The sequence below is a fragment of the Cetorhinus maximus genome, chromosome 6 (assembly GCF_964194155.1).
Source record: "Cetorhinus maximus chromosome 6, sCetMax3.hap1.1, whole genome shotgun sequence".
Taxonomy (NCBI): domain Eukaryota; kingdom Metazoa; phylum Chordata; class Chondrichthyes; order Lamniformes; family Cetorhinidae; genus Cetorhinus; species Cetorhinus maximus.
Genome location: NC_135884.1, coordinates 2,085,263 through 2,097,868, shown reverse-complemented (window position 1 = coordinate 2,097,868; position 12,606 = coordinate 2,085,263). Strand labels below are relative to the sequence as shown.

General features: G+C 47.5%; 1 protein-coding gene across 2 annotated transcripts in view; it reads left to right on the top strand.

Annotated features, from left to right (window-relative positions):
- The window catches only part of lamb2 (laminin, beta 2 (laminin S)), a 193,053-nt gene that overhangs the window by 134,690 nt on the left and 45,757 nt on the right, over window positions 1-12,606 (top strand). The window contains exons 20-21 of one of the 2 annotated variants that reach the window (XM_078543046.1): window positions 1,410-1,573; window positions 4,057-4,086. In XM_078543046.1, coding sequence (XP_078399172.1) covers window positions 1,410-1,573; window positions 4,057-4,086 — 194 coding nt within the window. The remainder of the gene's footprint in view (window positions 1-1,409; window positions 1,574-4,056; window positions 4,087-12,606) is intronic. The other variant, XM_078543047.1, reaches the window with a different exon arrangement.

The following is a 12,606-nucleotide window of genomic DNA, read 5'->3' as shown; positions in this document are numbered from 1 at the left end:
TACATTTCAATTTTTCTCACACTCCAGAGGCCAATGAGCAGATTTCAGAAAGATAAGGTTTGACACAACATTAAACATTCCTTGTGTTCTGGGGACTTTAATAGCCTCTCCTGGGCTCTCCTTTCTTTTCAGTTTTTTCATAATTTTCCATGAAGTTGAATCCACCCCCTCACCCACACGCTAACCTGCTGCTTTGTTTCCCATTAGTCATACTTCTTGGAGTTTTACCCTTCCCTCCCCGCCCCACTTTTTAGTTTAAAGTCCTGTTGACCACCCTATTTACCCTTTTCGCTAGAACATTGCTTCCAGATCGGTTCAGGTGGAGACCATCCCAACGGTACAGATCCCTCCTGTTCCAATACTGATGCCAGTGCCCCACGAAATGGAACCCCTCTTTCCCGCACTATTCCTTTAGCCACGTGTTTACTTCCCTTATTCTCGCGTCCCTATGCCAATTTGCACGTGGCTCGGGTAGTAATCCAGAGATTATAACCCTTGAGGACCTGTTCTTTAATTTAGTTCCTCGTTCCTGATAATCCCCAAACAGGTCCTCTTTCCTAGTCTTACCTATGTTATTGTGACCCCCTCTCTCTCTCACACACGCCCCACACACACTCACCCTCCCTCCCTCAGCCACTTTCACACACTCACCCAGCCTCCCTCACCCAGCCCCCAGTCTCCCACAACCTCACACTTTGCCACCCTCGCACTCCGCCACCCTCGCACTCACTCATTCAGCCACCCTCACACACACTCACCCTCACTAAATCGGCTGGGGGGCTGCCTGGAGGGGCGGTAGGTATGATGAAAGCAGAAGAGAAACCTGAGGGTCTGAGGCCTAGTGGCGCCCAAATGCGGGTGCCTGCGGAGGGGAGGGCCAAGAGCAGGGGGAGCGGCCAAGGGAGCATCGGGGAACAGCGGGGGGAGAACCGGGGGAGCGGGGTCGGGGGAGAGCCAGGGAACAGCCTGGGGAATGGGGGGTAGAACCGGGGAACAGCTGGGGGAGCACAGGGAGAACCAGGGAACAGCCGGGGGAGCGCAGCCGGGCCAGAGCACCGGGAGCTACAGGAAAGCAGCTGGAGCCACGGGAAGGCATGGTGAGCAGAAGCCTTGTACGCTCTAGAGTTTCTTTATCTTTACAAACTTGCAGTTGCCAGTATTCGTTGCTCCTCCAATCACAGTCTATCAGCAGCAAACGCAGGAGAGAAACAGACTGTGATTGGAGGAGCAGTCCCAAGCAGAAATCTTCAAACTCACTGACCCCTCTTACCAGAATTTTCAACAATTGTTCGGGGGCTGCGTAGAGGGGCTGCGACCACAGGCTGCAACTTAGACAAACCTGCTTTGTCAGTAATATTGGAAAAGTATTGTAAATTTGTTATTTCTCTACACCCCTTCTTGTCAAACAGATGTGCTGCCGGTTACTATGGAAACTCTGTACTTGGTTCTGGGGGGCAGTGCCGCCCTTGCCCATGCCCCGGAGGACCCAGCAGTGGCCGGCATTTTGCCACCTCGTGCTATCAGGATGCGAGAATGAGACAAGTGGTGTGTAACTGTGATCGAGGATACACAGGTAGGTACCCTGTGGAACATGTTCTGAGTGCTGGGTTCTGCAGTGCTACGCTTTCGAAGAAGCTTTGGTGATAGTTGGTGAAGCAGACAGGAGATGGTCAATAAAGGCAAGCAGATACATTGACCATGCTCCTTACTGTAAAGTTTTACAAGATGACCCTAGGCAGAAGGGGTTATTAACTGCTGATTGATCTGCACCACTAGATTTGTGGACAATGAAACTCCTTCATGAAGGCGTGATACAGAGTCAACAATTTACAGAAAGTAACACTTTACGCACAGAATATTCCAGTTATTTTTCTGCCCTTCCTCCTTTTTTACCTTCTCTCTCTCCCCATCATCTTTTCCTATCTGTTCCATCTCATAATCCACATATCTCATTCTGTCTCCCTCCATCTCATTTTGCTTTCTATCATTTCTTCTTTTGCTCACACTTTGTCTAAGTGATCACATTTCTCTTTCCCTCCCTGCCTTTCTCCAAAGGCTGGATTTTATGGAGTGCACTGATCTCTGCCATCCCCTCCACCCAGCCCACTCCCAGCCAAAATGTCGGTGGGGAGCCCATCCACAGGAAGAACGGCTGCTCGACCATCATTTAATGGCCAAATGGTTGTTAATAGGCTGGAGGTGGAATTCCTGCCCCTCAGAGAAAGGAAGTCCCGCCTCAGAGAGCTGCCGGATAGTCGGGTGGCCTGCAGCTCTGTAGTCCCAGCGGCAGCAGGCAGGAGCGGTGGTCAAGGCTGGAACTACAGGCAGCCCCCAATGAAGATTATTGATGCAGCCCGACACCAAGGCAAGCAGGTGGGATTTCACTGGGGACAGACTGGTTAGCCCCGGCAATGGGGGATGAGGGGGTGAGTTTGAGAGGTCAGGGGGTGAGGGGTAAAGGGAGAAGTGTGACCTGGAGGGCAGTGTCTTTGATGGGCGCAGGGAACCCGCAAAGGAGGTTACCCCACTCCCTTTGCCTGACAGCAGCTCACACAGCTAAAGTTTCCCACTTGCTGTGGATAAAATAGCAGCAGGGGCATGGTATGGCCCCAAAGTGGCCAATAATTCGCCACTTAAGGGCCTCAATAGGCAAACAGGTAGCTTGATGCCTCCCCCGCCCCTGCACAATTTCATACAAGTTGGGGTTGCCGGTATGCGACAGGAAGGCCGTCCGCTAGATTTTATGAGCCCCCTGCCTTCAAACCCACAGATGAAGAAGTATAAAATTCAACCCCATTTCACTTCTTCCTTTCGTGTTCTACTTCTTCATTTCAAAGTATTTACTTGTCTATTTCCCTCCTTCATTATGTCTTTCTAGATCCACAATTGGTGACTTCTTCCCCTCACGCTTTACAGCTTCAAAGCAGGACCTGACAATAGGCTGCTATACAGTGGCTTAGTTGGGATTTTTGATTGGGATATTTCAACATGAGCTTACCAAATCAAACAAAATTACCACAACAATGCGAGAGTCAGTGTGTGTGGAACTGTACGCCAGTGAGTCAGTGTGTATGGAACTGTACGCCAGTGAGTCAGTGTGTATGGAACTGTACCCCAGTGAGTCAGTGTGTATGGAACTGTACCCCAGTGAGTCAGTGTGTGTGGAACTGTACCCCAGTGAGTCAGTGTGTGTGGAACTGTACACCAGTGAGTCAGTGTGTGTGGAACTGTACGCCAGTGAGCCAGTGTGTATGGAACTGTACCCCAGTGAGAGTCAGTGTGTATGGAACTGTACCCCAGTGAGTCAGTGTGTATGGAACTGTACCCCAGTGAGAGTCGGTGCGTGTGGAACTGTACCCCAGTGAGAGTCAGTGTGTGTGGAGCTGTACCCCAGTGAGGGTCAGTGCATTTGGAACCTGTACGCTAGTGAGGGTCAGTGGGTGTGGAACTGTACCCCAGTGAGAGTCAGTGTGTGTGGAACCCGTACCCAGTGAGGGTCAGTGTCTGTGTTGCTGTACCCAGTGAGGGTCAGCGGGTGTGGAACTGTATTCCAGTGAGAGTCAGTGCGTGTGGAACTATACCCCAGTGAGAGTCAGTTTGTGTGAAACTGTGCCCCAGTGAGTGTCAGTGTGTCTGGAACTGTACCCCAGTGAGACTCAGTGCCTGTGGAACTGTACCCCAGTGAGACTCAGTGCCTGTGGAACTGTTCCCCAGTGAGAGTCAGTGTGTGTGGAACTGTACTCCACTGACAGTCAGTATGTGTGGAGCTGTACCCCAGTGAGTCAGTGTGTGTGGAACTGTACCCCAGTGAGTCAGTGTGTGTGGAACTGTACCCCAGTGAGAGTCAGTGTGTGTGGAACTGTACCCCAGTGACAGTCAGTGCCTGTGGAACCCATACTCGAGTGAGAGGACGTGCCTGAGGCACTATATTTCAATAAGTACTTCGGAGTGGAGAGATTAGCTTGGAACTTTTTTTTTCTGTATATTAATCTCTAAGCTCCAGCCCCTCTGCAGTCTCCTGCCTTAAGATATCCATGTAACTTTTCTCACATCCAGAGGTGGTTAAGCGGTCCGGTGGAGGGCACCGTAAGTAATGTTCTTCTTGCACTGCTCATGATGCCATGCATGGCCCTTTATGTGGTAATTGCCCGGCTCAGTGGCCTCTTGTTTTCATCATTAATGAGAAAGTCGTTTTGTTGGTTCCTGTTGTGAAGGCACATGGAACCTTGTAGGAGAAAAGCTTTCCTTAATATAGCACCTTTTACAACCTCAGAATGTCCCAAATGCTTCACAGCCAATGAAGTACTTTGAAGTCTAGTCACTGTTGTTTTGCAGACAAATGCGGCAGCCAATCTGCACATAGCAAGCTCCTCCCAACAGCAATGCACTGAATGGTCCGTTCAGGGGAATCCTGGCCCAGATAGTGACATTGGGACCTATTACGTCTGAAAATGTAGAGGGAACCTCGGTTTAACCACCTCAGTTCTGCACTGGTATTTTCAGCCTCGATTAAGTGCTCAGATCTCTGGAACGAGAACTTCTGACTCAGAGGCGCGAGTGCTACCCAGTGAGCTAGTCACACCCGCTGGATTCAAGCTTTGATGTCCCATTTACCCAGAAGCAGCCGTGTTTGAAACTCAACAACAGGAAGTGTTTTGAGGGGTAAAAGGAATCTTTGGCTTGCAAGCAAAACGTTTATAGGCAGTCTGAGATAGTGTATGGATAAACTAAAAGTCTAAATATTTATTTAACATTTTGTGCTGGGAATTAACCATCTTAATTTCTGTATTTTTTTGAAAAAGAACATAACATGAACATGATTTTAACTAATTCAAACACCTAATAAAACAATATTACAAAGGTGGATGTGGCAATTGTATTTTATAGTAACTTATCAACTCACTCTGCACCCTATCCCAGTAATTCCCATTCCTAGTTATTTGACTGGCTTCTAGTTACATTGTCTAGAAATCTTGTTCATTTCCCAAAGTTTTAACCAGTAAATAAACACCCTGCAAAGTCTTTACAACCTTGTCTACCTGTGGCACCACTTTCAGGGAATTATGTATCTGAACTCCCAGATCCCTTTGTTCCTCCACACTCCTCAGTGCCCTACCATTTACTGTGTCTGTCCTACCTTGGTTTGACCTTCCAAAATGTAACATCTCACACTTTTCCGCATTAAATTCCATCTGCCATTTTCTGGCCCATTTTTCCAATTGGTCCAGATCTCTCTGCAAGCTTTGAAAGCCTTCCTCGCTGTCCACAACGCCTCCAATCTTAGTGTCATCAGCAAACTTGCTGATCCAATTCACCACATTATCATCCAAATCATTGATATAGACAACAGTGGTCCCAGTACAGATCCCTGAGGCACACCACTAGTCACAGACCTCCAGTCTGAGAAGCAATCATCCACTACCACTCTCTGTCTTCTCCCACACAGCCAATTTCGAATCCAGTTTACAACCTCTCCATGGATACCAAGTGTCTGAACCTTCTGAACTAACCTCCCATGTGGAACCCTGTCAAAGGCCTTACTAAAGTCCATGTAGACAATATCCACAGCCATAATTAGCTTAAAACTAATGACATTGTGGTCACTGGACCCAAAATGTTCACCTACACATAGTTCTGTCACCTGACCTGTCTGGTTCCCTAATAGATCAAGTATTGCATCCTATCTCATTGGTACCTCTATATATTGATTTAGAAAACTTTCCTGAACACATTTGACAAACTCCAAGCCATCCAGCCCTTTTACAGTATGGGAGTCCCAGTCAATATGTGGAAAGTTAAAATCTCCTACTATCACAACTTTCTGTTTCTTACATCGGTCTGCTATCTCTCTACAGATTTGCTCCTCCAATTCTCTCTGACTATTGGGCGGTCTATAATACAACCCTATTAGTGTGGTCACACCTTTCCCATTCCTCAGCTCAACCCATATGGCCTCTGTAGACGAGCCCTCCGGGCTGTCCTGCTTACGCACAGCTGTGATATTTTCCCTGACTAGTAATGCCACTCCTCCTCCTTTCATCCCTCCCCCTCTATCACGTCTGAAACAACGGAACCCCGGAACATTGAGCTGCCAGTCCTGCCCCTCCTGCAACCAAGTCTCACTAATAGCAATAATGTCATAATCCCACGTGCCAAACCACGCCCTAAGCTCATCTGCCTTTCTGACAATACTCCTTGCATTGAAATAGATGCACCTGAGAACATTTCTATCACGTACGGACCCTTGATTTCTGTCTATACATGCATTCCTCTCTTGACCTTTATCCTCCTCCATCTCACTATCTGCTCTAACACTCTGGTTCCCCATCCCCTGCAAATCTAGTTTAAACGCCCCGGAGCGGCACTAGCAAACCTACCCGCAAGGATGTTAGTCCCCCTCCAGTTCAGGTGCAAACCGTCCCGTCGGAACAGGTCCCACCTTCCCTGGAACAGAGCCCAATTGTCAAGAAACATGAAGCCCCTCCTGCACCATCTCCTTAGCCACGTATTTAGCTGCATTATCCTCCTATTTCTAGCCTCACTAGCACGTGGCACGGGTAGCACTCCTGAGTTCGTAACCCTGGAGGTCCTGTCCTTCAACTTTGCACCTAACTCCCTAAACTCTCTTTGCAGGACCTCCTCCTCCTTCCTATCCACGTCATTGATCCCTACACGGACCACGACATCTGGCTGCTCACCCTCCCATATGGCCCTTCAAGCCACCATTCAATACGATCATGGCTGAAACAACCATAGAAAAGTTATGGCGCAGAAAGAGACCATTCAGCCCATCGTGTCTGCGCTGGCCAGAAAAAAAGAAATTAGCCACTCAATTTTAATATCACTTTTCAGCATCTGGTCTCTAGCCTTGCAGGTACCTTTTAAATGAGTTGAATGTTTCAGCCTCAACCACCAACTTAGGCAGTGAATTCCAGACACCCAGCAACCTCTGGGTGAAAAAGTTTTTCCTCACGTCCCCTCTAATCCTACCAATCACCTTAAATCTATGCCCCCTGGCAATTGGCCCCTCAGCTAAAAGAAACAAGTCTTTCCTGTCTACCCTATCTAGGCCCCTCATAATTTTGTACAACTCAGTTAGGTCACCCCTAAGCCTCATCTGTTCTAAATAAAACAACCCTAGCCTATCCAATCTTTCCTCATAGCTGCAATTTTCAAGTCCTGGCAACATTCTTATAAATCTCCTCTGTCTCTCTCCAGAGCAATTATGTCCTTCCTGTAATGTGGTGACCAGAATCGTACACAAAATTCCAGCTGTGGCCTAACCAGCATTTTATCCAGTTCCAGCATTACATCCCTGCTTTTGTATTCAATACCTTGTCCAATAAAGGGAAGCACTCCATATGCTTTCATAACCTCCTTGTCCACCTGTCCTGCCACCTTCAGGGACATGTGGACATGTACTTCAAGGTCTCTCACTTCCTCAATCCCTCTCAATAACTTCCCTTTTATAGAGTATTCCCCTGCTTTGTTTGCCCTCCCCAAATGCATTACCTCACACTTTTCTGGATTGAATTCGATTTGCCACTTCTCTGCCCGCTGAACCAAACCATTAATATCATTATGGAGACAACAGCTATGCTCTTCACTATCAACTACATGGCCAATTTTTGTGTCATCTGCAAATTTCCCGATTATGTCTCCCATATTTAAGTCCAAATCATGAATACATACATACAACAAACGGCAAGGGACACTGAGCCCTATGGAACGCTACTGGAAACTGCTTTCTATTCACAAAAACATCCAGTAACCATTACCCTTAGTTTCCTGTCACTGAGCCAATTTTGGATCCAACTCGCCACCTTCCCCTCTATCCCACGGGATCTCACTTTTCTGACCAGTCTGCCATGTGGGACCTTGTCAAATGCCTTCCTAAAATCCATGTAGACAACATCCACTGCACTACCCTCATCAATCCTCGTTACTTCTTCAAAAAATTATATTAAATTAGTAAGACACGGTTTTCCCCGAACAAAACCATGCTAACTATCCCTGATCAATCTGTGCCTTACTGAGTGAGTTTATCCTCGCTCTCAGAATTGATTCCAATAATCTGCCCAACACCGAAGTCAGACTGACTGGCCTTTAATTTTCTGGCCTATCCCTTGCACACTTTTTAAATAGTGGTACAACATTCACAGACCTCCAATCCTTTGGTACCTCACCTGTATCTAGTGAGGATTATAAAATGATCCTCAGAGCATCAGCTATTTCCTCCCTAGCTTCCTTTAACAGCCTGGGATAGAATCCATCTGGCACTGGTGATTTATCTGCCTTTAAGGATGTCAGTCCCTCCAGTACATCCTCTCTCATTATGCTTATTGTATCTAATATTTCACACTGTTCCTCTTTAAACTGAATGTCTGCATCATTCCTCTCCTTAGTGAAGAAAGAGACAAAGTACTCATTGAGAAGCCTGCCCACATCTTCAGCATTAACCCACAAGTTACCATGTACATCTCTGCTAGGCCCTACCCTTTCCTTAGATATTCTCTTGCTTTTAATGTACTGGTAAAACATCTATGGGTTTTCTTTGATTTTACCTGCCGAAATTTTTTCTATCCTCTCTTTGCTTTCCTAATTTCCTTTTTTACTTCACCCCTGTACTTTCTATACTCCTCTAGGCTTTCTACATTATTATGCTTTCTGTGATTGTCATAAGCTTTTTTTTTCTGCTTTCTCTTACCCTGTATGCTTCTGGATAACCAGGAGGCTCTAGAGTTCGCAGTACCACCCTTTTTCTCCATGGGGATATGTCTACACTGTGCCCAAAGAATCTTGCTTTTGAATGCCTCCCACTGATTTGACACTGTTTTCCCTTCTAATAGCTGTATCCAGTCCACTCTCACCAGCTCACCTCTCAGCTTTGTAAAATTTGTTTACTCCGAATTTAAAACTTTTACTCCTGTCATATCTTTGGTCTTTTCCATCATGATGCTAAATCTAACTGTATTCTGGTCACTATCTTCAAAAGGGCCCCCCGCTGCTACTTCACCCATTTGCCCAGCTTCATTTCCTAAAAATAAATCTAGAATTGCACCCCCACTCATTGGGCTTGTTATGTGCTGGCTGAAAAAGTTCTATTGAATGCAGTTCAAGAATTTTGCACCCTCTGTGCCCTTCACACTGTTCATATCCCAACTGATATTCAAGAAGTTGAAGTCCCCAACTATTACTGCCATATTGTTTTTGCACTCAGAGATTTGCCTACGTATTTGCTCATCTAACTCCCTTCCACTATTTGGGGGTCTATAGTACACTCCCAGCAGTGTGGTTGCCCCTTTTTTATTTCTGAGCTCAACCCATCCTGCAAGCAGACTTTAGGGAGTTAGGTAGGAAATTGAAAAGCAGGACTGCAAAGGTAGTAATCTCTGGATTACATCCGGTGTCACACAGTAGTGAGTATAGGGACAGAAGGATAGAGCAGATGAATGTGTGGCTGGAGAGATGGTGCAGGAGGGAGGGCTTTAGATTCCTGGGACCATTTCTGGGGTAGGTGGGACCTGTACACGTTGGACGGGTTACATCTGAACAGGAACGGGACCAACGTCCTCGCAGGGAAGTTTGCCAATGCTGTTGGGGTGGATTTAAACTAAATTGGAGGGGGATGGGATCCTGAAACGTAGTTCAGAGGGTAGAGAAGCTGAGATGGAATTAGAAGATAAAATGCTAGTGAGTGAGTCTGGAAGGCAGAGGAAACATAGGCTAGATAAGGAAGAAGTGAGTTTAGCAAGGCTAAATGGAATATATTTTAATGCAAGGAGTTTGAGGAATAAGACAGACGCCCTGTCAGCACAGATAGGCACGTGGGAGTATGATATCATAGCTATGACTGAGACTTGGCCAAAAGAAGGGCAGGATCGGCAGCTCAACACTCCTGGTTATAGGGTATTCAGACGAGATAGAGAGGGGGATAGAAGAGGAGGGGGGGTCGCAATATTGATTAAGGAATCAATTATAGCAGTGAGGAGGATGATATCCCGGAAGGATCATCAAATGAGGCCAAACGGGTAGAAGTAAAAAACACAGAAGGCCAGGATATTACACTCACGGGGAGGGCGTGCGCCTGGCCCGAACGAGCGTAAAATGACGTGATGGCGTCGGGTGAGCTTATGGCACTGCACCCATGTGTGCCGCATCACGTCATGGCTGTTCACCTGGGCTGCCATCTCCTCCCATGCCCTCTTGGTGAGGTGCAGTGGCCTCCTCCCACCCCTGCGGACAAGGGTGTCCCTCCTGGCAGCCATCTCCTCCAGGAGGACGGAAAAGTGGGGACTGAGTGCCCACCCGACCTGCCCTTCCGCCTGCTGTGTCCAGCTGCACTCAGGTCCATAGCGAAGGTTCAGGGAACATCCTCCGTGGCAGCCTTCCAGGGGCTGCCTGGGCCGCTTTTAAACCAGCCACCGGGTCACCATTGGGACTGGCGGCCGACAGTCTCTTGTCCCCACTCGGCCCTTTCTGGCCAGTGTGGAGCCGCGTTTCATGCTGGGTGGGGCTTAATTGGCCTGCCAGTGCTAAATTGCGGTTGGAGCCCAATCACGGGTGGCAGTCCGTTTCGCAGCCGTTCCCAGGCTCGCCTGCCACGCCTGCCCGATGAAGGGAAAATCCTGCCCTAAATCCAGGGATGCTGAGCTGCCATTTTTGCTCCTCTTTAAGCCAAGCTTCTGTTATAGTGATAATATCATGCTGCTGTGTATCTATCTGTGCCCTCAGCTCATTGGCTTTATTTGCTATACTCCTTGCATTTACTTATATACCTTATAACACTGCCAAATTCCTGTGCTGTACACTTTTTAACCTGTGCTGGTTTTGTCTTTCAAAGTCACTCACTAATTCTCCATCTCCCATTCCCTGCGCTAAATTTACCTTCAGTTCCCCATCCCCCCTGCCAATCTAATTTAAATCCCCGCCCCTCCCAACCACAGAACTAGCAAATCTCCCCAGAAGGATATCCGTCCCAGTCCTGTTTAGGTGTAGACCGTCTGGCTTGTACAGGTCCCACCTTCCCCAATGCCTCAGAAATCCGATGACCTCCCTTCTACACCAGTTTTCCAGCCACTTGTTCAATTGCTCAATTCTCCTATTTCTAAACTTACTACCACATGGGACTAGGAGTAATCCTTAGATTACTGCTTTCGAGGTCCTGCTTTTCAGTCTGCTTTCAGGACCCCATCCCCTTTCCTAGCTAAGTCATTGGTACCAACATGGACCATGACCTCTGGCTGATCATCCTCCCCCCAAAAGAATGTCCTGCAGACGCTCCATGATGTCTTTGACCCTGGCATCAGGGAGGCAACATACCATCCTGGAGTCACATCCACAGCCACAGAAACGCTTGTCTGTTCCCCGAAATGACAAATCCCCTATCACTACCGCTTTTCCCCTCTTCTTCCACACCTCCTGTACAGCAGAGCCGCCTGGCTCTGACTGCAGTCCTCCGAGGAACCAACGCCCTCACCAGTATCCAAAACAGAAAATTGATTGGTGAGCAGGACCCCAGGGTACTCTTGCATTACCTGCCTAGTTCTCTTGGACTGCCAGACTCCCTTTCTGCCTCCAGGCTCCTAAGCTGTGGTGTGACCATCTCTCTGTATGTGCTATCTGAGTAATTCTCAGCCTCTCGGATGTGCCACAGTGACTTCAGCCACCGCTAGAGTTCCGAAACCCTGAGCTCAAGGCTCTGCAGCTGGTGACACTTCTGCACGTGTAGTCATCTAAGATACTGGTAGCATCCAAGACTTCCCACATATTACCATAGGACGTAGGTGCAGAAGTAGGCCATTTGGCCCATCGAGCCTGCACCGCCATTCAATGAGATCTGATAATCCTCAACTCCACTTTCCTGCGTTTTCCCCATAACCCTTGATTCCCTTCCTGATTAAAAATCTGACTGTCTCAACCTCGAATATACTTAACAACACAGCCTCTACAGCCCTCTGCAGTAAAGAATTCCACAGATTCACCACCCTCTCAGAAAAGAAATTCCTCCTTATCTCTGTCTTAAATGGGCACCCATTTACTCTTAGATTATGCCCTCTGGTCCTAGACTCTCCCACAAGAGGAAACAGCCTCTCTGCATCTACCCTGTCAAGCCCATAAGAATCTTATTTAGGTCACCTCTCATTCTTCTAAACTCCAATGAGTACAGGCCCAACCTACTCAACCTCTCCTCGAAGAAAATCGGTCCATACCTGGGATCAACCTAATCAATCTTCTCTGGACTGCCTCCAATGCCAGTAAATCTTTCCTTAGATAAGGGGACCAAAACTTCACAGTATTCTAGGTGTGGTCTAACTAGTACCTTATATAGTTTTGGCAAGACTTCCCTATTTTTATACTCCATTCCCTTTGAAATAAAGGCCAACATTCCATTTGCCTTCCCTATTATCTACCGAATATGTATGCTAGCTTTTTGTGATGCATGTATGAAGACCCCCAAATCCCTCTGTGCCGTAGCGTTCTGTAGTCCTTCTCCATTTAAGTAATATTCTGCTCTCCATTCTTCCTGCCAAAATACATAACCTCACATTCTCCTCACATCTGTCTTAAATAAGCAACTCCTTATTTTTAAACCATGACCCCGAG